The 25,127-nt window shown below is 43.9% G+C and overlaps 1 protein-coding gene across 14 annotated transcripts in view; it reads left to right on the top strand.

The window, feature by feature from the left end:
* The window catches only part of ARHGAP22 (Rho GTPase activating protein 22), a 149,977-nt gene that overhangs the window by 85,041 nt on the left and 39,809 nt on the right, over nt 1–25,127 (top strand). For 10 of the 14 annotated variants that reach the window (XM_080596972.1, XM_080596971.1, XM_080596977.1 and 7 more), the window contains one exon: nt 21,793–21,969. In XM_080596972.1, the coding sequence (XP_080453098.1) occupies nt 21,793–21,969 (177 nt within the window). Of the gene's footprint in view, nt 1–1,468; nt 2,705–21,792; nt 21,970–25,127 lie in introns of those variants that run through there. The other 4 variants (XM_080596978.1, XM_080596979.1, XM_080596973.1 and 1 more) reach the window with 3 other exon arrangements.

Below are 25,127 nucleotides of genomic sequence, written 5' to 3'. Positions count from 1 at the left end.
GGCAGAGCTGGAAATGAGGCATAATGTGTAGGGTACTGGAGCTGAAAGCAGTAGGGTTTTGTGCGAGGTCATAAAAGGGCCAGTTTTATAGGCAGCTGGGAGGGATTACTGCATTAGGCTAAATTTGCCCTGTGTTAAACTGGCAGAGAAGGGAATTCCCTTGGGGTGCTGTGGTTTTACTGGGTATTTTTTTTATTTTAAATTTACTGTGAGGAAAAAGGCCCACTTGCTTCAGCAGAAACTCCAGCCTGTCATTGTCAGGGGAGCATGTTGTCTGGCAAAGAGGAAGCTGAAGGAGAAAGGGGACGTTCCAAGGGCTCTTTGGGCTTGATCTTCTTTCCCACATACCACACAGTGACAGTGGGAGGAAGTAGCATGAGGTTCAGGGATGAGTTCTGTGAGGAAACTGCTGAGTTTCTCCTTCAAAATAACCAGATTCTAGCATAAATCTTTTGGTTTGGGTCTTCTGAAGGAATGAAGAGTGGCAGAAAGCCCCGCCACCCTCCAGACTTCAGATTCTGCGGAAAGATTTGAATGGCTGTAATTGCGTTAGTAAGGGAGAAAGTTGTGTCAGATCCTCTTCTTTGGTGACATGAGAATAGGATCAGGCATCGTTTCCAGATTAAATACAGTGTAGACAGACTTTGACCGATTCCTTCCCTACTTGCACATTGTAGTGTCCTTCAGTCTTTGAAGGAGAGATGTTCCGGTTAAATGCTGTCTGATCACGGATGGAGCAGGCAGAATCACAGTGGTTATGGCTGGAGGGACCTCTAGAAGTCCTCTGCCCCAACCCCCAGCTCAAGCAGGAGGCCCACGTATATTAACGCATGCAAGATTATTCCAGCTTCTGGAGCAGAAGGTATTGAGCTGCCTCCAAGGGCAGGACAGTAACTAGCTTGCCCCCGCCAAAATCCATTCCAGGATCATCCCCAAGTCCAACCCCCAGCCTGCAGCAGTAGGTGACATGTGGCAGTTTACCTGGCAGTGATGTGACAAGAGAATTTGGCTTGGTATGGTGGTACAGGCGCAGTAACAATGGCATGTATTGAGCATTACAGGATTTATGAATGCTAAACTGTGGTGAAGTTTTTCATATTTCTACCTGAATGGATTTTCCTCAAGTAAGGAGGAAACTTGGATTTCCTAAATAAAATATTTGTGTGCTGACAACAAGTGATTCAAAAAAAAAAAAAAAGCCCTGCTATTAGCTCTATGCATGGTGCAGTGCACCCCTAGCTTGTATACTTTTCATTATAGAGTTATTTGTTCTTGTAAGAGTAGTACTGGTTTCGTTCAGATCATTTGCTTTGCTAGTCTAGAAAGCTAACTTCAAATCCAGTCATGCAAGAGGTTATAAACATTCTCCCTGGCAGCCAACTGGTTTACTTGCATCTCCGTGCAGTGGTGACTTGGCAGTACCCCAAAGACTGGAAGCAGTAAAAGCCAAGAGCTGAAACACCCATGGAAATACAGATCACTTGCTTTTGCACATTTTCCATGACAAGTCCGTGGGTTTTTAAGAGCAAGTGCCACTTTCTGTTCACTACACACAACAAGACCTGAGGAATAGAGAAATGAGTGTGCCCAAGATTACATGGCCCAATTCGTGGAATTGTCCTTCATATTCCAAGGAGTGAGGGTGGAAGGGGCGCCTGGGCAGGCGATACATTGCAGTCAAGTGAAGTAGAGGCAGATGACCGGGAGGAGCACTGACATGGGTAAATGTCATTGCCATTAAATGTCCTATGCTAACTTTATGCAGTTAGAAAGGAATATGAAGTCAGCACCAAACTGCTTTATGCTCTCCAGAGAGGTAGCAGAAGCAAGAAGAATAAGACAGAATTTCCAGATCAATCAGATCATCATCCTGGCTGGAAAAAAAGCAAGAGAGATTTTGGTGGTCTTTGGTCCTCAAAGCAGTATGGCAGCGTGAGGGAAAATAACCAGCTGTAATCATGGAGTGCGAAGCAGTGGGGTTATGCACTTGTTCTTCTCCTAGTACCCGCTTCCAAAGAACCTCAAAGATTTTTACACATGCAAATATGGCAGCGTTTTCACCCCATTTGAAAGACAGGGAAACTGAGGCATAGGAGTATTGGGGTAACTAACTGGAATTGAAACCCATGATAATTTCTTTAACTGCTTAGCAAGGCTTCCTTTCTTCAGAAGGGCATAGGAATAAGATGCAGGGATAGCCCGGTAAAGTGACGTGGAAAATGTATCACTGTAAACCTCTCTCTAGACAAGAACTGGTTAATAAAATCTTTTTTTATGTTATCCAAACCTGATGGTGTTTTTTTCCTTCTCAACGTATTGTTGGTTGCTGTAGCAGCTGAGTAATGCAGAAGTTCTGCCTGAAAAAATGCTTCCTCCTTATATGATACTGTACATATTGTCATGGAAATTGTCCTCATTTCCCCCGAGCACACTTTAAATAACTCGAACAGCAGTGCTAATGAGCAGAAAGATATCTGCAATCCCCACCGTGCAACTTGACATACTTTATCCCACTCTGAATTCCCCTTGCACATCATTGAGCATTTTAAAGATCTGGTATAATAATTTGCTTTCTCTCTTTGGTCCAGTCATTCTGCTCTTAGCACTTGGTAATAAAAGGTCAGCTTTGGCTGAAACCTTAGTGTTGCAGCCATGCCGTTTTTTACTGCCAAATATCTTAAGAAAAACAAGTGTCTCCGAAAGGGTAAGTCATGATATTTTTGGTGTGTTTAGTGTTGTCTGTTTTGCTTTAAATCTCAGTAAAGGATTTATTTTGAATTAACAAGCAGTGGGAATGGGTCTATTCATAGTGCCGGTCGGTTAGCACAGGGGTTTTGTTATGCTGTGCACATTTTTGGTTCAAGATACAGTGTATGTTATTATCTTGCATTTTACATTCACTAAAGCCGACTAAGCGAGAGAATGTTTAACCCTTTAAACATGGAGCATATGTTTTGCACGGGGATGGAATCCCTAATGCAGAACAAAACAGAAGCTGAATGTCTCTGTGTGTTTGTTTTTCCTGATAAGTTAGGTAGGCAGCTGGGTAATGCTCCAGTATTTTGTTGCTGTTGACAAAAAGATTTTTTTCATCTGTGCTGAAATAATAAGTTAAATAACACCAAGTGAAGGAAATGCTTGTTTCCTCCTAGCATCTTTTCTATGCAGGGTGACCTGAGTGCATGATTCCACAAAGATTTTTAGCTCACTGTTGTGATGTTTGCTTATTGAATGGCTATGTGGGCTTTTCCAGGAAATGGGATTTTTCTGCCTCCAGGTAGATACAAAACTGAGAGCAGTTTGCTTCTAGCACTATAAAAATTAACAATGTGATAAACTCCTAATAGAGAAATACATTCCTTGTATTCTTCTCGTTCTGTTTCATGTGTCTTTAGTGTGAAATTTATCTAGCCAGCAGTCCCGATAGGGGTTCTGCATAAAGGAAAGCAGCAGTGATTGCTTGTAGCTGGGACGTGGAGCAATTGAGGAGATCTGACTTGCTTACCTGGCTAAGCATTTATTGCATGCATTTTCCTAATCCCTTCTTTGAATAGGAATCATTTCTAAGTCATAGCTAGAAGCTGGAATTGTAGGTTTTCATTGCAGGTTTAAAGTTGAAGAAAAGGTTTTGCGGAAATCAAATTTGTTTTCTTTAACCTACCTTTGTTTTTCCTGATGGGTTCCTATTTAAAAGCAAGAAACAACAGTGGTGATGTGAGAAGTGAGTTAAGCTGACTCGTAGTCGCTAGCACCAATTTCTAGTATTTTATTGAGCAAAATGTGTGCAGGTGTACACAAATTTACGCAATCGTTCATGAATTTCTAAGGATGTAATTATACCAACAAAGTATTTATTAGAAGGATGAGAAAAAAAAATTGAATTCATTTGCTTTTAAGTTGTTTTTGTTTGTTTGCTTGTTTTTGTATGTGCATACATGCATACGCCAGTTTAGAAGGAGGTGCTGGACAATTTTTGCTCCCCCTTTTTGCTTTCCCACTGAGGATGGGTGGCTGACGGGTGCTGCTTTCCCTTACCTCATGTGTCACGGCAGCAATACCTCTCGAGACAGACACTTATGAACAGTGCCTGCCTTACCTGTGTGTGCAGGAAAGGGCTGGTTGTACAGCCAGGAAAAGTAACACTGTTTTGGCAGGTGCAACCTGAAGATAAAATTACCCAGCCCTGATGTCTCTTAGGCAGCAGGGTGTGTGCATCCTATTTGCTCAGAGATGTTCCCTGCCCCACTGTGGTAAGGAGCTGCGATGTATTAGATACAACTGGGTGTGGAAGCTTGGGGCTCAGCGTTAGGCATCCAGCGTGAGTCAGTGCGGCTCTCCAAAGGCTACAGGGCGAAGCTGGGGAACAGTCACTCGCTGCTCAATCGTTCACCTAGCGAGCTGCTGCTTGCTGCTGCTCTGCTGTCATTCTGCATCCTTGGGGGCAGACGCCTTGCTGGTGTGTTTGAGGCTAAGCCTCAAGAAGCAGCATGGGGGGGAGCACGAGCTGTGGCTGTGGGACTCGCCTTAGTGCTGCTGCATCTGCTGGGGGCCGTTGCTAGTGCTGCGGTGTGGTGGCTGTGACTTGTCTAGCCCTAGAACTCAGCCTGGGGAGAAAGACTTGTGTGCATAGGAAGAAAGTGAGGAGCAGCTTGGTACCCAGCCTGTGCAAGGAACAGGGGGCTAAGAAGTAATCATTTTTTAAACGGAATCAATACGGGTATAATTTGAGTCTTGGAAAGGTTGCTGAGGCAGGCTTAGCCAAAAACAGCAAGGAACTAATCATAATTTTAGGGAGTCACTACCAATATGAAAATCTTCAGCTAACTGAGCACCCCAAATAGATTTTCTCTAAAAGTATCTTTCTGGACCAAAGAGGGTAGGGTGTGTTACTTCTCTGAGCCTGCTTCAGTCAAATCCTTTTGATGTGTGAAATCCACCTATCTGTCAGAATACCTCTTGGTCCAGGCATGCTGACAGGCTGGGGACCCTGCTCCCTTCTGATCCCCTTTCTGCTCTGTGTTAACCTTTCTCCACTTGCTTCCAGGACAGCCTGGGAAGGGAAGTGCCAAAACATTAAGGCAGAGCCTATGTGTCTGGGTAGGGAGTGCTGAGGTAGCTGGGTGTCTCCGTGAGCTGTTTAACATCTGTCTGTCACTAGTGTTGCTTTGAACAGGCTGGACTCCTGCCAGTTTTTGAACCACTTTCCATCCAGTTACTCGAGGCAATCCCTCCTAGCTCCCTTCCAGAAGGCACTTCATTCATAGAGGTTTTTACTGTGATCTAAGTAAGGAGATTTCCATTCTTCCCAGTAAGTAAATGCGGTTGTTAAAAGGCATTAAATGATTACAGAGTGCCCTAGGCATAGTATCAAAAGTGTGGTTGCATAAAAGCTGTAGTAGCCACAGGCTCCAATGGGTCTGTCCTTGCTTGCTGTTCCCAATGCCTGGGAACAGAGGAGCAAACCAGCAAGAGCAGAGATGTCTGTGCATGATCTTTCCCATACGTTCAAACGGCCTAGGGACAGGAGCTGAGTTATGAACAAGTTTGTGGCCAGAAATGTTGGGTCACATGGGAAAGAAAAGTCCCAAATTAACACTCCTGATTCAGCCTTAATGAGGGAACTTTCCCAGGTCAATACAGTAAGTGGCCAGCAGAGCTGAGAACTAGGATGTGATTTTCCAACATCTTATTGCCTGAAATCCCGGGCAGCGCAGGGTTTTTCTCTTAGCTTTCTGGACAATATTAGTTTCAAGTTTCTCCTTAAGTGACTTCTGGTCTCGCTGTGCTCCATTTTGTCTCTTCACTAGTACACTGGGCCAGGCTAGGATGCTTTTTGGATTAATTTTCTGCGCTGTTTAGTTTTTTTGTTTGTTTTGTTTTGGTGGAGGGATTGAGAGAGCCTTGGCACACCCCTGAAATAATACAGGTAAGACAGAGCACAATGTTCTCTCATGTTTTGCTTTGCAATAAATCTGTGGAGATTTCCAACAGGTCTCAGCTGGTGATGTATCCTTAGCCTACTCTGATCCTCTGGTAAAACCTACAGCAATGACAGGTTCTGGGAAGACACAAGTAGCAGCTCACTTATTTCCCCTCTCTTGGGTTTTAAGCAACATCAAACTCCTAAAAGTTGTGTCCCCCCACCCACATTAAACAAGGCATCAAAACTGTGAAAAACATTTATCACGTTCAGCAGCCTGTTGTTAAAAACAGCTGTTCTCTCATAAGCTCTCCTACAATGAAATTTGTCTTCTGTTGACCATTCATTGAGCTCTGGCTCAACACTACTCAAAACTGGGCTGTAAAATATCAGTCAGAACTTCCTCTGATCTGGCAAGTCACTGTTGGTTTTCACCTGCCCCTTGATTTCTAGTGGAGGAAAAAAAAAAAACACAACCCAAAACACCAAAGAACTTAATAATGCGTGTTTATTGCCAAATGGTCCTCGCTTTGCCACAGCTGTAGATTTACAGGACTTCAAAGCTGGATGATTAAGGCACAGTTTTAGTTTGTAGCCAGGGAAGCCAAACAGCCTCAGCTTCAAAGGAAGGGGGTGTTCTGTAATGTTGTGGGCTCGCTCTGCGCTCAGCAGCCGGGGAGATGCCCCCTGCAGCAGAGCAGTGGTGTGGCTTCTGCTGCTCCTGGGGGGGAGGCTGGCTGCTGCCTGAGCAGAGCAGCGTGCGCCCAGCAGCCTTGGGGTACCTAGAGGCTGCTGGTTGGGTCCTTTTGCATGTTATCGAGCTGCAGGACTTGGTGTGCTCCTGATGCGCCCAGATCTTCTCTCTGTGTGCACCCCTAGCACGGCCGCGGATTTGGGCCTGAGCTCTGTTGCCTCTCCTGCTCCCTTCTGTTTCTGCTGGGTTGTTTTCTCCTCTGATGGGGTTGCAACATGGATGGTTTTATATGCGTTAGGAAGAGGCTGTCTCAGCGAAAGGAAGCGTTTGGTCCATACAGCCTTGGGGTTTGAGGGAAATAGGGACCAGGACTGGAGGTGAGGATGCTCTGCATCTGCCAGTCACGTTGAAAAGGGGCTCTTGTGATTTTGTTCTTACGTTAATGCTTCATTCATCCAGTCAACCATACATCACCATTTCAGTCTAGCTGGTGGGGAGGGAAGAGCAGCTGGGTAGCTCCGTCATTAGGGGGACGTAGGAACTGTGGTGTTGTGGCTTTAGTTCCTACTCTGAAGCCCAGACAGTGTGACACGACTCCTCCTGTTTACTAAACTCTCTGTGTATCTGCTGGCTGCTCTAGTGGAGAAAACAGGCCAAAAGCCTCACAATGAGGCAGAAAATAGGGCTAGGTAACTATATTACATCTTGAACCCCGGAGAGTAGTGTTTTCCAGGAACGTTTCCCAAGTGAGGAATCAGTCTTAAATCCCCTGCAAATGAATTAATTCTGTACCTTTGGGATGCAGAGAGGTGCAAACACGCTGTGGTGAGTTGCCTGGGATCAAAGCAAGGAGTTTGGGGGGAGGCTGGACCCCCAGGCAGTCAGCTCCTGGCTGCCTGCTCTGCTGCTCCGAGCAGCCGGAGGCTCCGGGAAGCGGTGTGCTGGGCTCCGTGGGCATGGGGACATGAAGGGAGATGGCAGGGCCCCGCAGAGATGCGTCTGTCGTGCAGCAAATGGCTTCCAGAGCCATGCGGCTCCGGTGCAAACCTCCCTCATCAGTAGTAAAATCTGAGCGGAACTGGGGCTTTATCCAAGCGGTATCTAGGAGGCTGTGGGAGCCAGGCCGCTCTCTCCGCAGGGCTCTGGGATTCAGCATCCAGAGAGGCTGGCACTGCCAAGACGTGTAGTGCTCGAGAGGCAGCGTTGGCCAACACACCGCTGTGCCTCTCAATGAGCCATACGAGTGCTGCTGAGAGCGCGGTGACTTCAGCTCGCGCACTGAAGCTCTCCAAATAGAGGAGGTGCCAGGCAACCACTGGGCTGCTGAGTGAAGGAACAGCTTTTTGAGACACAATACACTCCTAATTTCTAATGTGGCTTTCCTATTTCAAGAGCACTGCTTTGGTGAGTAAGTGGCCTGCTTTCCATCCTGTGCTGGGGGAGCAATCTTTGTGCTGTTCAGCTTGTTCCATCTCATTCTTCACTTTCTGCTTTCTAGGACTGGCACTGCCTTTGCAGTTGCACACGACTAACCTTCCAGACAGTATTTCTTGCTTTGTGAGAATCAACGTTTGATTAATCCAGGGCTCCTGGAGGTGGCATATCTGTTTTTCATTCCCGACTCTGCTAGTCGCTAGCCAATACCACCCTGGAAGTCATTTAGTGTCTCTGTATCTCGGTTCTATATTGGTATGTAGGAATTTTGCGCTGTGGAATTTGAAAACTGTTTTTTAATACAGAGAAGGCATTTTCCCACTACCACACAATAGGACCTCGGGAAGTAATTTTAACCTCTCTGTGACTGTTTTCCCCTTACATAAAACCAAAATAGTAATACTTAGTTCTGTGACAAGTATATTCCAGCAGTGCAGCATCTTTGATTTCTTTTTATTTATTTATTAATATCTAAAGCAAACATTGAAATCACTTTCACTGGCATGTCCTTGTTATAACATTATTTGCAGCTACTGTGATATTACTGTTCCTTCCCTCTTCCAGTCTAAGCTGGGTTGGATACTTTTAATGGGATAGACAAGTAACAAAACTAGTTAGGAGGAAGCTGAGCCTTAACATAAGGTGTATGGTACAAATGGCTATCTTTACTGCCCATTTCCTTCTGAGAACCAGACTTCCCTCGTATTTAGTCTTTAACGTGGACAGGTCTAGAACACCTGCAAACACAGGAGCATTTAAGTCTTACCGATGTTTTACTATATGTATTTGCATATAGGCACACTTCTCTGAATCACTTTTTATAATGCTTTCATGCCTAGGTGCCCAGGTCACCGAAGATATATTAAATAGGGGAGAACAATTATTAAATTTCATCTCTGGAAGGCTGCATCTGTTTGGCAATCACTTGCAGATTGGCTTCAGAGATTATAGGTAAAGGTCTCTTAAAGAGAGGCAACTGGAGGGTACAGACTGGCAAGGCAATACTTTACTGATATCTATGGGTTCTTGCTTGCATGCTGTGTAGTATTTAAATAAAAATAATGGTTAAAAGCAATTGTTTTTAAAAACTGGTTGCAGTCACAAGATATGCAAGCTTAAAGCTCTGTTATTTTTTCCCTCATTATTTTAAATTTTTACGCCCTTTTAGGGACTTCAATTTCACCTGCTTACTCTCAGTAACAAATGGGGAAGGGAGGAGGAGGAGGCAGTTGCCACATTCCCCTGATCCCCTGTGTTACCTGACTGGGGCTCAGACAAAATATAAAGCCATCAGTGATTTTTCTCCCAGCCTTGCAGACTATTAAACCAAATGGTTTTTCTATGTCCAGATGTTGTCTTCCCTGGCTCCCTGCGTACCACAGCTTCACTGCAGATACATAATTCATTATATGGAAAGGCACTGTTTTAATCTAATATTAAAGAGGCAGCAGCTCAGCAGGTGTCCCCAAGGTAAGGAAGGCAGCATGCTGCTGACAGCAGCTGCTAGCTTCAGGCTTATCAAGATTTCTTTGTTTTGAAACAGAAGCTGGAAGGCTTTTTTAATATACCACGTCACTGGCTGGGCAGATCCCTGTCTTCTGGCTGTTATCCTGCCTTTGACAGCAGAGACAAAAATTCTTGTAGCGTGAGGGCTGCATACAGTTCAGTGCTCTCAGGAAGGAGCCGGGTGAAGAGGAGGAGGCTTATGAGGCAGATGCACCCTACTGTCTGCTTGTGTTATTCTCAGTGTGCCAGCTGGGCTAAGTGCGTCTGTGGAGCAGGCCCACTGATGTCAACATTGTCAAAATGGACTTTCTGCTACTGTAAGCATAAAAATATCCAAATACATTGCCTATAGAGAGCATTCCAAGCAATGATGCTGATATTCCACCAGTCTCATCCAAGTGCTAGATGTCTGTGGCCTAAATCTGTGTAATGAGATCTGACTTTTATAGCTATTGTCACTCTGGCAAAAGCAGCCAAACTGGCAACCCTGGAGTCTGAGTAGTGCAATATGCAATGAGAAAGGCTTTCCAGTTCCTTGAGATATCAGCTTTGTTGTCGTCTGTGCCTGGATGTTATACAATAGACAAAAAATATTCTGGTGGGGTTTCCCCAGAATGTGTGGGTCCTAAACTAGCACGTGTAACAGCACAGGGTAAACCTGCCCATCCTTTTACTTGGTCTAGGAAAAATTCAGCCTGTGGCTTGTATGGCTTTCAGGTTCTCTATGGAGACTTTTCTTCAGGTTTTTCTTGCAGTGGGGCTTGTTCCTGTGACTTGTAACGTTTCCTCGACATGTGTCTCCTTTTTGTGTTCCTTTGTGGAAATTCTTCTAGTTTACCTTGTTAATAAACAGAGCTGCTTCTGCTGTGACTATGATGTCGCTTTGGTCAGCAGCCTTTGCTTGAAGCACAACAAAGACCTACTTGTCTGTTGGCACTCCCGCAGTCGGTGTTTTGGCTGATAAGTGGCATGTATCGCTGCAAATCAGGGAAGAGTATAAGATAGTTTGGAGGACCTTCTGGCAGTGTGTTGTACCTCTTAGGCGTCAGCACACTTTGCTAAGAGATTGCATGTGCTGGCATAGTGGAGAAATTTCTCACACATCAGGATTTCCATTCAGCCACCTAACCACTCCAGAGAAAACCTCCCAGCACAGAGCACTCAGACAGAAGTGCCATGCAGGTATGGGAAGACCATCAGAAGTTCAAGGATTTCTGCATGAAGGTCGTAACTTTCCTGGAGTTTGCCCCAGCCCACAAGTACAGACCTACAGCTGGGGAAGGTCATACAAGCCCAGAAGCAGGTTGCTGTTGTCTGGAGGAGCTGGAAAACAACAGGTCAGTGGCTGAGGGCTTTGGTGTCCATGAGTTTTCTGCGCTGTGGGAATGGAAACTTGCAAGGCAATGCTTGAGGCAATCCTGCAGTGCAGGTTGAAAAATGTGAATAGTTCCAAACTATAAATGTGCCTTTACAAACTGCTATCCTCAGCTGTGCCGAAGCACATCTGAGCTTTATTGTGCCTCTACAATAGGTGAGCAAAGGTATGTGAGCTGGCAGAAGAGGCAATACCTGTGCACATGCCTTTGGCCTAACCTGTGGAAGACTTGGAAGCATTGAGATGGGATGCAGTGGGAGGGTATGTCTGTAATATCCCAGTGTGCTGTAATGGCAGTGAATGCTGCAGACAGGGCTTCCACTGGGAAACCCGCTGAGTCTCAAAGGACATGATCTGTGCAATGCTCTCTTGAATTTCATTGGGAACAAATCCACCAACTGAAGACATTTCTTTGGATGAGTTGTTGTTTACATACAAGGCTCTTTTCATTTCTTGTTGAACATCTAAATCAGCGTGTTTTTTGAAAAGTGAGGTTACATCTGATAATGATTAACCACTTCAAAGGAACTTTTATGGACTTTTTGATAAAGCTGTTAACTGGGATGAATTTATCCATTTCCACTGGGTAGAGAGAAGCAGAATTGATTTTTCTAAAGCATTGTTCTGCTGGCAGTTCACTGACAACTGTCTGAAAGCACAAAGATTTGAGGCCCCTGCTTTGTGCATCAGCATAACCTCAATTCCATTAGCCATCCACCGTTGTGTTCTGAGTGGCTGCAGTGCTTAGCCCAAGTGACAAGAACAAATTGTCCTTTTTGCCAGACACCACTATTGCCACAGTAAAGAGTACTGTGTAGCAGTCACGTTTAGAAGATTCATTGGGTAACCAACACTTAGCGAGATACAGAAGGAGACTGCTATAAAACTGCTATTCTGTGCAAACTATAGCAAGACTTGGATCAGGATATCCCAGAGCATTATATTCTGACTTAGATCAGTACTGGTATCATCTACATTGTCTTATTGTTAATTGGGCAAGGTTTTTTTCCCGAAATTTGTCAACATTTTACAAAAGGCTTACAGTATATATTCTTTTGCATTTCAATTCCTTTCCTGCGTTAATGCAACAAATAGCTTCATTTTTGTGAAAACAAAGTCTGTAAGTGTTGTGTCCTTAATGATAGGCCGGGTATTTGCTGCTGCCAAAACTGTGCCTGTAAAGCTTCAGTCACTTCACTGAAGAAAATAACGTTTGTAATTGGTTGGCTTGGATTTCTGAAGAACTCTGTATTCAGTCTGCAAAGAATCTGAGCCTTTGCAGGCTTAGCTAAGAGTGCTGCTGTCTACAGCCAAAGCCGTACCAGCTGATGGTTTCACCTCAGTTCTCCTTTGTTCAAAGTCCATAGCTTTGGCTAAGATGGCAGCAATATCATCTTTGAAGACTCCCTCACTGTATTTTTAAGTTTCATAGTGGAGTTAGTTGCAGAGGAAAGAAAAATTAGGCTTATGAGGTGCAAGGGGGAAGAGGAAATAGTTGTAATGAGACTTATTTAGAAGGCACGGGAGCAACTTCACTCCTATCAGTGAGCATACCTGGAAAATGTGAACGCAACAATCCTGAAAGAAGTTGGGTATTAGCAGCAGTTGGGTATTATCTTTCCAGAATGAAATTTTCAAATAAAAATAGATCAGATTTTGCTAGTCTGGTATTGCGGTAACTCACTGTTCATCAGGATTTAAAATTTCCCTTGACTCTTGTCTTCAGTGTTAAAGATTTGAAGAAATTTATGAGAGCTAGAAAATTGCTTGTGGTTGCATGGTAATGCATAAAAATTATCCAGTCATTTCCATTCAGATATTTCAAAGCATGAAGGATCATCGTCTTTGGTCAGGAAGGAATTTCCTCCCTTATAATAGTGTGTAAACATAACCACAGTTGGAGTATATAATTTGATACATTCCTCAGAAGTGTCTAGCACTTGTTGCTTTGGAGAACCACGTTGAACCATGCGACCTGCTTTGTACAGATGTGCAACTATTTTCTGAGTCTTCTGTGCATGCATTTGTGATATATATATATATATGTATATTTTGTACCTTCAAATTCATAGCTGTCTTATTTCAGATACACCTCCTGAAATGTGCCTTACATGGGCTGGCGCACACCTTCTGCCACTGGGCTGCCCTGAATGGAGCATCTCCATCCGAGTGCATGGTTTCTGCTGGCCTCAGAAGAATTCATTTCCCTTCAGTCCAGGCCAGAGACTAGTGAAATGATCAGGAGGTTACCATAGCCTGGGCAGTTGCACACTTCATCACTTTTAAGGGTTGAGCTTGTTGTAGCCTTCTAGATTTGGAATATATTGAGGAAAGGCTGCAAGGATCAGTTTTCTGGAGTGGGAGAAAGAAGGATAAGGGAAAGCAAATACCTGTCGGTACAAGGCTGTCCATGTAACATACTGGGAAAAAAGCTTTGCAACCTGGTCTTTCTCCCCCTTCTCATCAATTGCCATCACCACCACAGATTTAATTTTGTAGTAGGACTGGGGTGTTTTGGTTTTCTGGTTTGGTTTGTGGGTGTTTTTTTTTTTTCAGGGAAATGGCTTTTTTATTTTTTTCTAGGACATCTGTACAGAGGGAAAGAAGTTGTCTTTCTATCATTCTAAAAAAGACACTTCGTGAGATGAACAGCTCTCTAAGAGCTGGTGACATCAGACAGATTTTGAAGGAAGGGTTTGTGCAAGTAGAAGGAGCTGAACCCCAAATGTGCCTGGGCTCCCAACACCACCTTTTCCAGTAGGAACTTTCATTTTCTAGTGAGAGGCTGGTGCCAAGGTGCCTGATACCTGTTGCTTGGCAGGCAAACAATGTTAGCATAGGCCACACTGTACCCTAAATTTGTCTGCTTTTCAGCAGGTATTGTTTTAAGACAGTGACCGTGCCACTGCACACTGAGAAGTCCAGCTAACAAGCTGTTACTTCTGCTGTGATCCAGGTTTGGAAGAGAACATGTTCTGTCTGCACAGTAATTTCCTATTGGGAAATATTATTTGAGTCGAGTCACAAGGGTTTAATTGATTTGAGCATACTGTCACTTATTTGACAGTCTAACACCTGAAGCATCCTTGGAGATAATTAGAGTGCAGGTGCTCTAGCATTCCCACTCAGGATGAAACACAAGTCGCAGCAGAGGCAAAGTGGTGTCATGCTGCTCCCAGCAATTGATGGTTTAGTAGTTGCTCCTCGTGTTAATTATTGTTGATCTATTCCTATTTGGAAAGGTTCTTCTGACTTCCTAAATGAGCTGTGACTATGTTGGAGACATTTCATCATTTGCTGCTAGCTAGCAGAAGCTGGTGCAAACAAATCTCAAAGCAATAACAATATTCGTGTTTATAGGGATACTGAACAGACCTGGGGGCGTTTCACAGGCTCCTGAAACCTCTCTGGCTAGGGAGCCAGCGTGATCTTGATTAATGGCAATTCCTCTTATGGAGCAAAGTAATTGTGAGCAGGAGCTGGAGGGAATGGTGCCTGAGCTGTGTTGGTGCAAGGGAGATGCTACGTCCTTGAGAAAAATAATGTACCTAGAGCAGTTGCATATTATGCCTGGGCTCACCTCAACCCTAAATATTGGGCTGCTGCAGTAGAGGTGGCCTTCCCATAGCTGTGAATTCAGCTCTAAGCTAGGACTGGACATTGCAGCCACTTTGAGCAGCACATCCCAGGTGGCATAGCGATCTCCTCACGAAATTTCAGATTCTTGAAAACAAGGAGGTGTGGACGCATTAGAGTATGATTGCAATACATGTATTTTTAATACCAGATGTTAACTTAAAAATGGCTGAGCCTTATTTATTTATTTTTTTTACTGAGACTTCTCACAGTTCAGCCTAAGGCAGATAAAGCACATCAAAAAAATCAACTTAAGTAGACTTAAACATTACAAAGCACTGAGCAAGAGAAAGCTTTATAAGCAGGGGTTTAAGGTGGCATTTGTGTACACTGCTACTTGCTCATCCTATAAAAGCACCTAAAGTTGTCCTTCTCACTTCCTTTTATCTTGCATCTTTTTTCTGTTTGCCAGGGCACTTCGCTTATGTGACTGTGACATCAGTAACAGCATAGGGCATACCTGGAGTATGGGTTTGTTTGCTTTCAAGGTTTTGGTTTATTTGAAGTGATTGGTAGCATTAACCAGTTCCTCAGTTCAATAGATAAGTCTAGAGTAATACAGATGACATATCAAGAAAGGAATCTCCAGGCAGGAGTTGAAATTAAAACAAAAGTCAAACTCACCTGATACATTATTTTTTTTATGTCTAAAAGGTCAAAGATTAAACCAAATCTTCATTTATTACTTGTACTTTTATTAATCACACACCTGATCCTGACAACTGAAACAGAACACTAGCCTTAGATTTTTAAGAGTTTTCTGTAGCCTGTGTGTCAGTACAGAAGAGCTGAAGTGCCTCCGTTCATGTTAAGTCTTGTCAGAATTTTTGCATAAGAAACCACGATTCTAAGGTCTAATCTCCTTGCTGGTGCCTCTTTAAAATAATTTAATGGTGTCTGAAATGCACAGAAGTACTCGTTTGAAACCGCAGAAAGGATCTGTTCTCCCCCCAGTACCAGGGCCCTTGAATTAGTTTATAGATGGCACTGACGTTAGGCTGTTTATCTGCCTTTGTGTTATTCTCTGGGACAAGGTCTAAGATCTGAGATCTAAAAATCACTTAGTGACTCATGAAAATCCTCTGCTAGAACTTTTGAAAATTTGATCATCTTCTACTTGTAATTATCATTAAACCTGTGGGATTTAAAAGCATTTAAGGAAATTAGGCATTTGACTGAAAAGTCAATGAGAGTTTAGAACACTCTTGTTAGTTCTGCACCAAGAAACTTTAAACCATGTCAATTTATGAGTTGGCCTTGCTCTGCACAATAAAAGCAATTTAAGTTTTCATTTTCCTCATTGCCAAAACCAAGTGAAAGCTGAACATTAGAATCTCCTCAGACTGATTCCAAAATGTGGAAATAAAACATGTCACCTGCAAAGGTGCATGTTTCTTTAGGAAAAATTGAACTGAAACAGAATAAATGGGTTTTGATCCAAAGCTTGTTTCTTTTATTTGCACGCTGTGTAATACTAAATCCCCAGACTTTATTTTTCTTAACTTTATAAGCTTTTTAAAAGGTGATCACAAGTTTACTCTCAGCTTCTGCATTAACTTCCAACTTGGATATCCCATACATGCATGGATATGTGCCTGTATCTATAGATACAAATACAAAAAACCATGGCAAGCACATATCACTATTTACTGTACTGCTCCGTTCCTCTGTCCTTCCCTTGTAGATCCTGTCAATTTTCCCTGATCCAAGCACTCAAGCATCTAATGACCTTTTACTTATTTTGCTAATATTTTTTGTCTCTTTTCATAATCCAAAGATCAAGGCTATTTTTTTCTTGCTGTGCAGATTCCCCCTAATACAGTTGCCCTTTACCTTGACAGAATTCATCTACCTCATTTTTCACCTTCTTTCATTATCAGGGAGATCTTAGAGCCCTGAATCTGATCCTCACCTTTAGGACAATCATGAAGAGTCGGTCAGGGACGATGAATCATTGCAATTGTTCTCAGCTGCTGGGTGCAAGTTTTTGTCCATTTGTCAAGATCTTCGTTGCTGCCTGTCTGCAATCAAAGGCTTCAAGTCACTGCTTGCTTTAGCACTGAGGGCAAGCGTTCTTTGGGCCTTGACTTACCCATCCACCAGCACTTTCATAACTCACCCTTGGAACTGCTGTTTGCCTCCCCACACATTGCAGCAGCATGCGCGTGGCCAACTCAGTTTCACCCCTACTGAAAACACCACTGCTATCCACACCAAAGCATTGCAAGCATGTAAATATATACACATACACAAGCATTTGTAGTTGTGTACATTTTTGGTGGAGTTGATATAATGACAATACCCAAGCACATCAATAAGCAGAACTATGTAAGAAATGGGAGAAAGGCAAACCAGATGTGCAGGGGAGGGAGGGAAATGGTCTGAAGAGAAAAACAAGTTGCCAACTTCAGCAGAACCTGACAGCAGCTTCATCTGAGGACATAAACGTTCCTCCTTTTACACGGAATGGGGCAGGATCATCTACTGGAAGTCCAGTCCTGCTTCCCCTGAACTTCTGTTTCCATACAGAGAAAGGGGCTGTAAAGCTTGGATCTGCAGATGTTGCTCTTCTGAAGGTTAAGCTTGTGTGAATAAAATTCATGGCAAAAAGAATGCTTCCAAGGTTTCCTCATTGGAAACAGCTGTTATAAAGGGAGAGCTGCAGCTGGAGGGCTGTTCTGGGCTCTTTGAACAGGAACACAGGGCAGGACAGGTACATGTGGCATAATGGCAGCCTTATGCTTTGCACTTCCCCGTGAATGCATACCAGACTAAGGATGGTCAAAAAAGGAAGAACTTTTGGTAAACAGGGCTTTGAAATATGGATTTCAATTCCTGCTGCTGCTGCAGTGCTCTGTCAGACCTTCAGCCAGTTACCTAGCCCCAGTCTTTCAGTGTTTGATCTTCCATGTTCTGGGCCCTGGAAAGAGCTGAAAGAATGACTTACTAAGGCCTAGGAGGTGGCACGCTACTCCGAGGTGAATGCTTGCGGCTGATGCCATCAGCAGACAGCTCCAAGGCCACGTGAAATGCAGTTACACAAAACACCCGAGCACTTCGGGAGCGATTCTGTCAGCTTTGCTGGGAGAGAGAGCACTTGCGCTCTGCACCTAGCAGCCTTGACCTATTCAGTTCCCTTGAGGCAAAACACCTACCAGTATCTATAAAGCAACTTTGCAACGGTACCTTGAGGTGAGGGTGGCAAAGCATTGAAGTCTGCTGCCCTTTTGATGGTGAGCAGTAACAAAACAAGACCTTTAATCGTTCTCAGCCATCACATTTGCTGTATGCACTTGCACAGTCACCATCAGGTTTCCTAGTCCTGAAGTTGTTCGCTGTTTCTGTACGCCTGTGAGGGAGGCACATAGTGCTGCCCGCTTGTTCTACAGATAGAGGTGGAACCCAGCACATCTCATCTGATGCCGCAGCTCTGCAGCAGGGTAGGTGACTGAATGCAGGGTGCCCTGGTCGCAGGTTAATGCTGAAGCTGCTGGACTACTCACCCCCAAAGTTAAGCTCCCTGCTTCTACCACGTGCATTGAGGTGCTGTGTTTGCAGACAGTTTTATTTTTTCCTCTGGTCTGGAGCTGACAGTGTCTCTGAGCAGAAGGGCCGGAATGTCTGTCCCTGGCAATCCTGAGCTGACAGAGCAGGCCTCTGAGGGCTAGTCTCGTTTGTACGGGAGCATGATTAAAGATGAGTGAGAAATTCTGTTCAAAGGAATAGAAAGCCCTTGTCTGTGTTTAAAAATCATTAGCAGACTGTTCCTCCCTGTTGTGGTGCGGAGGAGCCAGAGCCCTGTTAGCTTTATGCAGCAGCCCTTGTGTTTGTCGGGCTGGAGTCTCCCAGCTGCTCAGGGTGGGCTGAGGCTCCCCTCGGGGCAGGAGGGAGGTTTCAGTGCAGTGTTGGCCTGCAAGCTTCATACTGCTTCGATGGGCAAAGCTAAAATTTTGTATCCAAGCATTTCTAGGCAGAAAGGTTTAAAATTGTTTTCGGGTTCCTAAAGGCCAGTATGTTTGAGTCTGTACAGTGTCTATGTTGACAACTCAAATCTGAAACCCAGAACAAGGTCCTCTTTTGTAGCTCGGCACAGAAATGAAAGCAGCTGTGAATTTCTGGTACAATTCTGGATTTGTAAAGAAGGTGCAGTGGAATGGAGGTGTGTTTGTTTGTTTGTTTGTTTGTTTTAATAAGATCTAAACATTTGGATTTAGCTGTTTTTTGTTATTCTGACTTCTAAGACTCAAAATCTGTTGGATGCTGCAACAGCATAGAGAGATGCATCTGAACTCCACCCTTCAGGGAGCTCTAATTCTGCTCATTTCCTTGGTGATGTAGTGAAAGGAGCCAGCAGTGTGTGGAAAGGAACAAGATCAAAAAGTCATAAAAGAAAAATTGTTTATATTTGGGTCTGCTTGCTCTGCCACTGCTTATTCATCTCATACTAACACATGAGGACTTCTCTAAGAAGTCCTTCTGAAGTGCATTCTGGTTTCTACACTAGTGTCTCTGCGTGGAGTTGTATTTATCTGCTTGTACTCTTGTGACTAGTCACTACTGACTCTCCCACAGGCAGCTTGTAGGATCATGACCTTGCTCCTATTTAAAGTTTCAGTGGGACAAAGCTAACCACAGAGAAGCTGTATGTAAAGGTTTTGGCAGAGTCTCAAGCCTAGGTTCTGCAGCATGTGCAGGAATCTTTTTCCCATCCTGTTTTTACTTTTTGCAGACTCTAATAGAAGTATAAATATTTTTCCCTAAACGCTTGCATGAAAAATGCCTAAGGAGATTTACAGGGCAGCTGGCTGGTCCAAAGTAACATCTTAGGGGAAGGGGAGTTGTAGTCAGGTCCCCATGGTACGGCAATTCAGGGGGAAGATGCTGAGACACCACTTCTGCACAAGTTCAGTCGGATGGAAGCTTCATCTTTCTCTGCTTGTTATGTCTCTCTTTGCATGCTTTAGTTCAGCTGTTCTCGCTAAATTTGCAGTTGGTAGTTCATTCTGAACTAGGACTCTGCTCTCTTCTTATACTTTGTGGCTTGTGTGGGCAAGACCTCAGCTGGGTCCCTTTAAATTTAAGAACAGGACGCGTGTTTTGCCTTGGCCAAGCGCAGTTTTTTCTGGTGGTGTGGTTCATGCAGCACATGCACTTATGGATGCTCTAGTGTCCTGAAGTAGAGCTAAACAGCCCATTTTGCAAGACCAGGATATATCAGAATTAACTGGCAGCTAGAAATGCCTCAACTATAAGGTTTGTAGTTGCAGTGATGAAGATAACCAAACTCATTGTTGGTAATAAATAAATAAGACTTTAATGCTAAGAAAGAAGCCAAGGGGATGGCTGGAGGTCAGCCAGAAGGATGCATGTCTGCCTGTCTGAGGTGAGAGTGGCTAGTGTAGTACTGCTGGGGAGTGAAATAAAATGAAGAGGTGCCCCTTACAGGGTGAGCTGAGTCCTTGAGGGCCGGTGCTCAGCTGCACGGCTCGTTTCACTGCAGCACTCAGATCACTGACATCGGGTCACTTGGCCGGGCCTACTGTAAAGTGGGATAAGAAGAGGTTCTTGGGAGCAGGAGTGAGGAGACAGCCTGGAGAAAGACTTCCCGTAACGTTGGGCTCTATAGGTAGAGAAAGGAGAGCTGGGTTAAACAAAGAAGTTTTTGGAGTGTTTGGGCTTGGCAATGCAAAGACGTGGTAACCTGGCAGGGCCTGGTCGAGGGCCAACCCAAACCCACAGTCCAGTTTGCCTACTGCTCCCCAGTCTGTGGTACTCAGCAGAGCTGGAGCGCAGCTCGGTGTTCGGTGCCTACCTCTTGCAGCTGTTCTGCTTCCTTATCTCAGGGAATGCGAATCATTGAGCAAATTCAAAAGGGGAGGCTGTCCGGGAGGATGCTGTGAGGAGAGAGTCAGAATTTGGATATGCGCAGGGGAAAAGATCCCGGCTTTTGTTTTTTAAGCTCTATGCCTAGTGCCAGGTGGGCAGTCATCTCTGTTCTGTGCTGAAAGGCTGCCTCAGTTTCCTTTGTTCTGTGAATTGCCACAGAGCCCTTCGTGGCATATCTCACACCACACACAAAAAGCCCTTTTGCTTTGCAAATCAGCGTGTGCTCCACGGGTCTTTCTAGGCCGGGGAAACAATTAACAGCAAGAAAAACCACTTCCTTGGCTTGCAGGCAGCTTCCAGTTTGCTCCTTTCCCCAGATTAGCGAGGATTTAGAAGGCGCACGTTTTGTGTTTAAGTCAGTTCTGCAGAAACCACCACGTGCCATTGTCCTGCCCTTATCTCTGAATTGCACGGACAGGCAATCCGGTTGCTCTGGCTTGCAAGCGTGGAAACAGCATGGGCACAACAGCTGAGGTGCTGTCTCTGCAGAAAAGCCAAAGGCAGTGTCCATGGAGATGGAAAAGCTTTAGGCCGCTGGTGATGCAGCTGCTGTGTTGGACAGGATCAGCTCCAACGAAGCTGTTTGTGTGGCCTCATGAGGTTGTGTCCGGCTCTGGGACATAAAATGAGGGGTGAGGGGAAAATTTAAATTGACTGAAGTAAGTGCAGAGCTAAAAAGAAAATGGGAATAGAAAGGTGAAAGTGTTGTAAGCCTTAGAGAATCCTCAAATGACAGATGTAATAGAACAGCTTGAGTGCGCCTGGTGTTCTGGTCAGTACTGCCTGGGATGTTCCACAGCAATGTTAGTGGCTCCTAAAGATCTTGTTTCAAGTGAGAGAGTCAGATTCATATTCCCAAGTCCTAACTCCTGTTCCAAAACACTGCTTCTGGGATGGATCCAAAATCAAACTGGGTCTCTTTCTATATCAAGGCTATAAATTCCCAGGAACTTGAGGAAAGCAGATGATCTTGCAACTTCTGTGTCTCAAACCCTGACTTGTCTTACGATTCCCTTGGTCCCTCTCAGTGCCTCAGCACAGATATGTGAAATTCATTTTGAGCTCCTCCTGCAGGGTCTTACAGCCTGTGATCTCCCTTTGCTTACTGCTGGGACAGCAGGCGCAACATCTCCAAGTTCCCACACTGGAAATGCATGTTTTTTACTTCAGCTTTGAAGTCTTATCAACCTGCTTTGTGGGTGCTGCAACATATGACTAGGAATTGTGCGTAAAACTGCTCAATTAAATTAAATAATTTTCACCCAGAATCTTGGTGGTTTTAAACATTACTTGTTCTCTTCTGGGCTAGATGCTAAAAGAGATTTGTGTTTTGTCTTTCAGGCGGAGCAGGCGACCGGGAAAAGATGCCTGTCAATCATGAAGCTTTCCTGCTTATGGCTAATTCCCAGAATGAAATGGAAGATTGGGTGAAAGCCATCCGACGGGTTATATGGGCTCCATTTGGTGGAGGTATTGCAAATAGCTCACATGCACATAAATTAAAACATTTGCCTCAAGGTAAAACATATTCTTGTGATACTAGGATATGTGTAACACTGTAAAATCACTGAGATACCTAGATAAGCTCTTGATTATGTGAAGTGTTTTACAGCATGGAGATTGGGTTGGTGTATTTTTTTTTTTATTTTTTTGCCAGGATGGAAGGTAATGAAAGGGGAGGTCACATCCAAACTGTATAACTGACTCACAGTCAAAAATGGGTGGTAATAACAAACATAACACGATTGCCAGTGCTAAGTTTCTTAAAGCTGATTACTGTGTATTCTGTGGATCTTTCTTATCCTTATGGATGTAAAGGATTTTGTCCAGTTATCTCAACTTTCCACTTCAAAGGCAGATGCCCAAATTAAACCTCTACAAAGCCAGAGGCAGCAAAACTTTTTAATTGGTTAATGTAGGGCCTGGCTGAGAAGGCAAAGCTTCCACTAGCTTCAGTGAAGATGTAACCTAAGGAAGAACAACAGGGTCAGGCTGAGAGAACACCTGTAAGAGTACAGCTGTTCACAATCCTTGTATTTAAAATGAACAAAAAAGCCAGACTCCCCATTTTGATACTGTACTATGAGCTTCAAGATTTCGAGTCACGTTCTTAAGTCAGGGGATTAGATAGGAGATGTTTTTGCAGTCTGACACAGACCAAGGGTTCACTGCTGGTAGCAGCAACTCCTGGCTTGGTACTGAATACTCCAAATGCTTCAGTGCTACTGATGGAGTTCATGCAGATGGCGATATCACGTGCAGATAGTGATATCGTCTTCTTTTGAGAGGTACAGATAAAAAGTGCTGAACGAGTGTTTGGTAATACAATTAGTTTGCCAAAATGAAGTTACTGTTTTTCCTGGATCTAGGGGAAAAAAGGTGACCTTGGTGCAACTGAGAGAGGCTGAAACATCACAAGGTCGCTAAGAACACCCAGTATTTGTTAGTAACTTTTATCTTTTTTTTCACTCCTTTAAGTGGCTCTTGTGATTTTGACTGTCTGTGTAGCAGCAGCATTTGGTTTGTCTGGAAAAGATATAATCTCTAGTGATGATGTCATTTTTTCCTAGGCCCTCCTTAGCAGAAAGGGTGTATATACAAAAGGCAGCTTATACCTAATTCTGAGAGGTCCCATGAAATTCTCTTGTGCCGTGGGTAGAACAAGCTCTTTTCATTAGCAGAAACTAATTTACGCTGAATTCTCCTCAAACATGAGTTTGAGCTTGTTTCACTTTCCTTCTAAAGTCCCGTCCACAGCAAGGGGTCTTCACACTGAGCTCAGTGCAGATCCCTGCAGTCTGCAAATCCGAATTGGTGTTTCTGTGACCATTTATAGTGGACCTTACAGCATGTATTTTATAGCATTTCCATGTGCATCAAACAAATGCTGTGAGGAAAAAGGACACAGTCAGTCATGGCAGATAGTATACACTCCAGAAACAGACTCCTTCTTTAGGGTTTAGGGCATGATGTTTTCGGCGCTGCTGGTATCTGTACAAATTCTGCTTCCTTTTTTTTTTTTTTTTTTGGTCAGCATTTGTGTTTTGTCAGCTTCTTGGAATAGTTCCAGAACAAGCATTGTATTTAAAGTATTAAGATAATAAACAATTAACAATTCTAAGATCTTAAAAACAAAAAAACATGAGAATGGCATAAAAGCAGAGATCAGTTTATTTTTCTTCTTTGATTCTTTATGGGGGCAATTTTGTCCCAGTTACCTGCTCTTTTTCTCTACCTCTATGCTTCTCTTCAGTGGTGAAGTGTAAAATTTTGACTTCCCTTTAAATGAGGGCAGATGGTCTTACATTTGAGTCCAGTAACTGGAGAGCTTTAACAACTGTATGAAATATCAAAAACTGTAGAACGTTGAAATCATGAGAGTGTGGGGAGCAGGGTGACACAGGAAAACAGCAGCAGTTCTGTGCTGTTTTCAGATGCTGCAGGTTTGATTCAGTTCCTGTTGATGTCAGTGTAAAGGCTGCTGCTGATGTTGGTGAGAGCTGGCTTAAGCTATCCTGTAGAAGAGAAAGCACAGCTGGAAAGAACTGCAGTTGTGTGTTGAGGTTTTCCCTCTACCTGTGGATCAAATCTACCCAAGAACACGGGTACCTCCTGGGCGGTCAGCCTGGCCTAAGCTCTCTGCCCTGCTACTCAAATGCACGAGTCTAAAGCTAGCTTGGCTATGTCTGCTCTGCTCTGTAGTCAGTGCTGCATGAGCAGATTCTTATCCTATGGTTTCATCACTCCTCTGAGCCGACTGTGTGCTAGCTGCTGTCAGCATTGGTCTTTTCCCACCTTGCAGCCATGTGTTCCCACCACGTTTCATTCTGCTAGTGCTGGTGGTTATACAGCTGCGCAGAAGGAAATGACCTGGGAGAAGAAAAGGTGGGGGTGAATTAGTTTTGGGGTGGGTTGGCTCCCTTGCCCAGATAAGCAGGCAGCTGCAGGAACAGCAGTTCCAGCAAAATGAGGGCAGTGGGGGAGAGATGGTAGGGTGGAGGAGGGCATGCTTGTTCGTTCTGGCTGCAGCCCACACTTAAATAGGCTTAAACAAACCGTGGAACTGCATCCTCAGTCCCTCTTCACAAAGTATTTATAGGATTGTCAATAACAAGGAAATGGTTAAAATATCAAAACCGTTGTTTCCAAAAGGATTTAGTCAGTTTGGGGAAATGATTAAAACTATTCCTCCTCTATCAGAGTAGAGCAGGGAAGCTTCTGAGAGTGAAATCCCAGCTTAGCTCAAATGTGGGAGGACTGTAAACATAGCTGTCTCTGTTTTAATTGAATAATTTGAACTCTGCATTGCTATCACTGCTAATTTGAGAGCCAAGTCTTATCTATCGACACTTTTTAATATATGACGCTAAAGGAATGGGGGTGAGGAATTATAAAGCAGGCTTCATTATTAATATGTAAATATCCAGCCCTGGAGAGAGTTGATATGGTGTAAAAATAAATCATGCCAAGATAAAAGGGGAGTCTTAGCCACACTTTAATCTTCGCTGACGTATTGAAGAAACTTATAAATCAAAAAGGTTGAGGGTATCTTCTTACGTGTTCATGCGGGCACATGAACTATGTTTAAAGGTGAATAGCAAAGGCTTTTTAAAACAAAACAGAAAACTCTGCAAAGCTGCTGAGGATCCCAAATCATTTATAGGAGACACATTCAG

Source organism: Anser brachyrhynchus (assembly GCF_964034855.1).
Source record: "Anser brachyrhynchus genome assembly, chromosome: 6".
Lineage (NCBI taxonomy): Eukaryota > Metazoa > Chordata > Aves > Anseriformes > Anatidae > Anser > Anser brachyrhynchus.
Note: the sequence above shows the minus strand (reverse complement) of the source record. Positions and strands in the feature narration are given on the sequence as shown.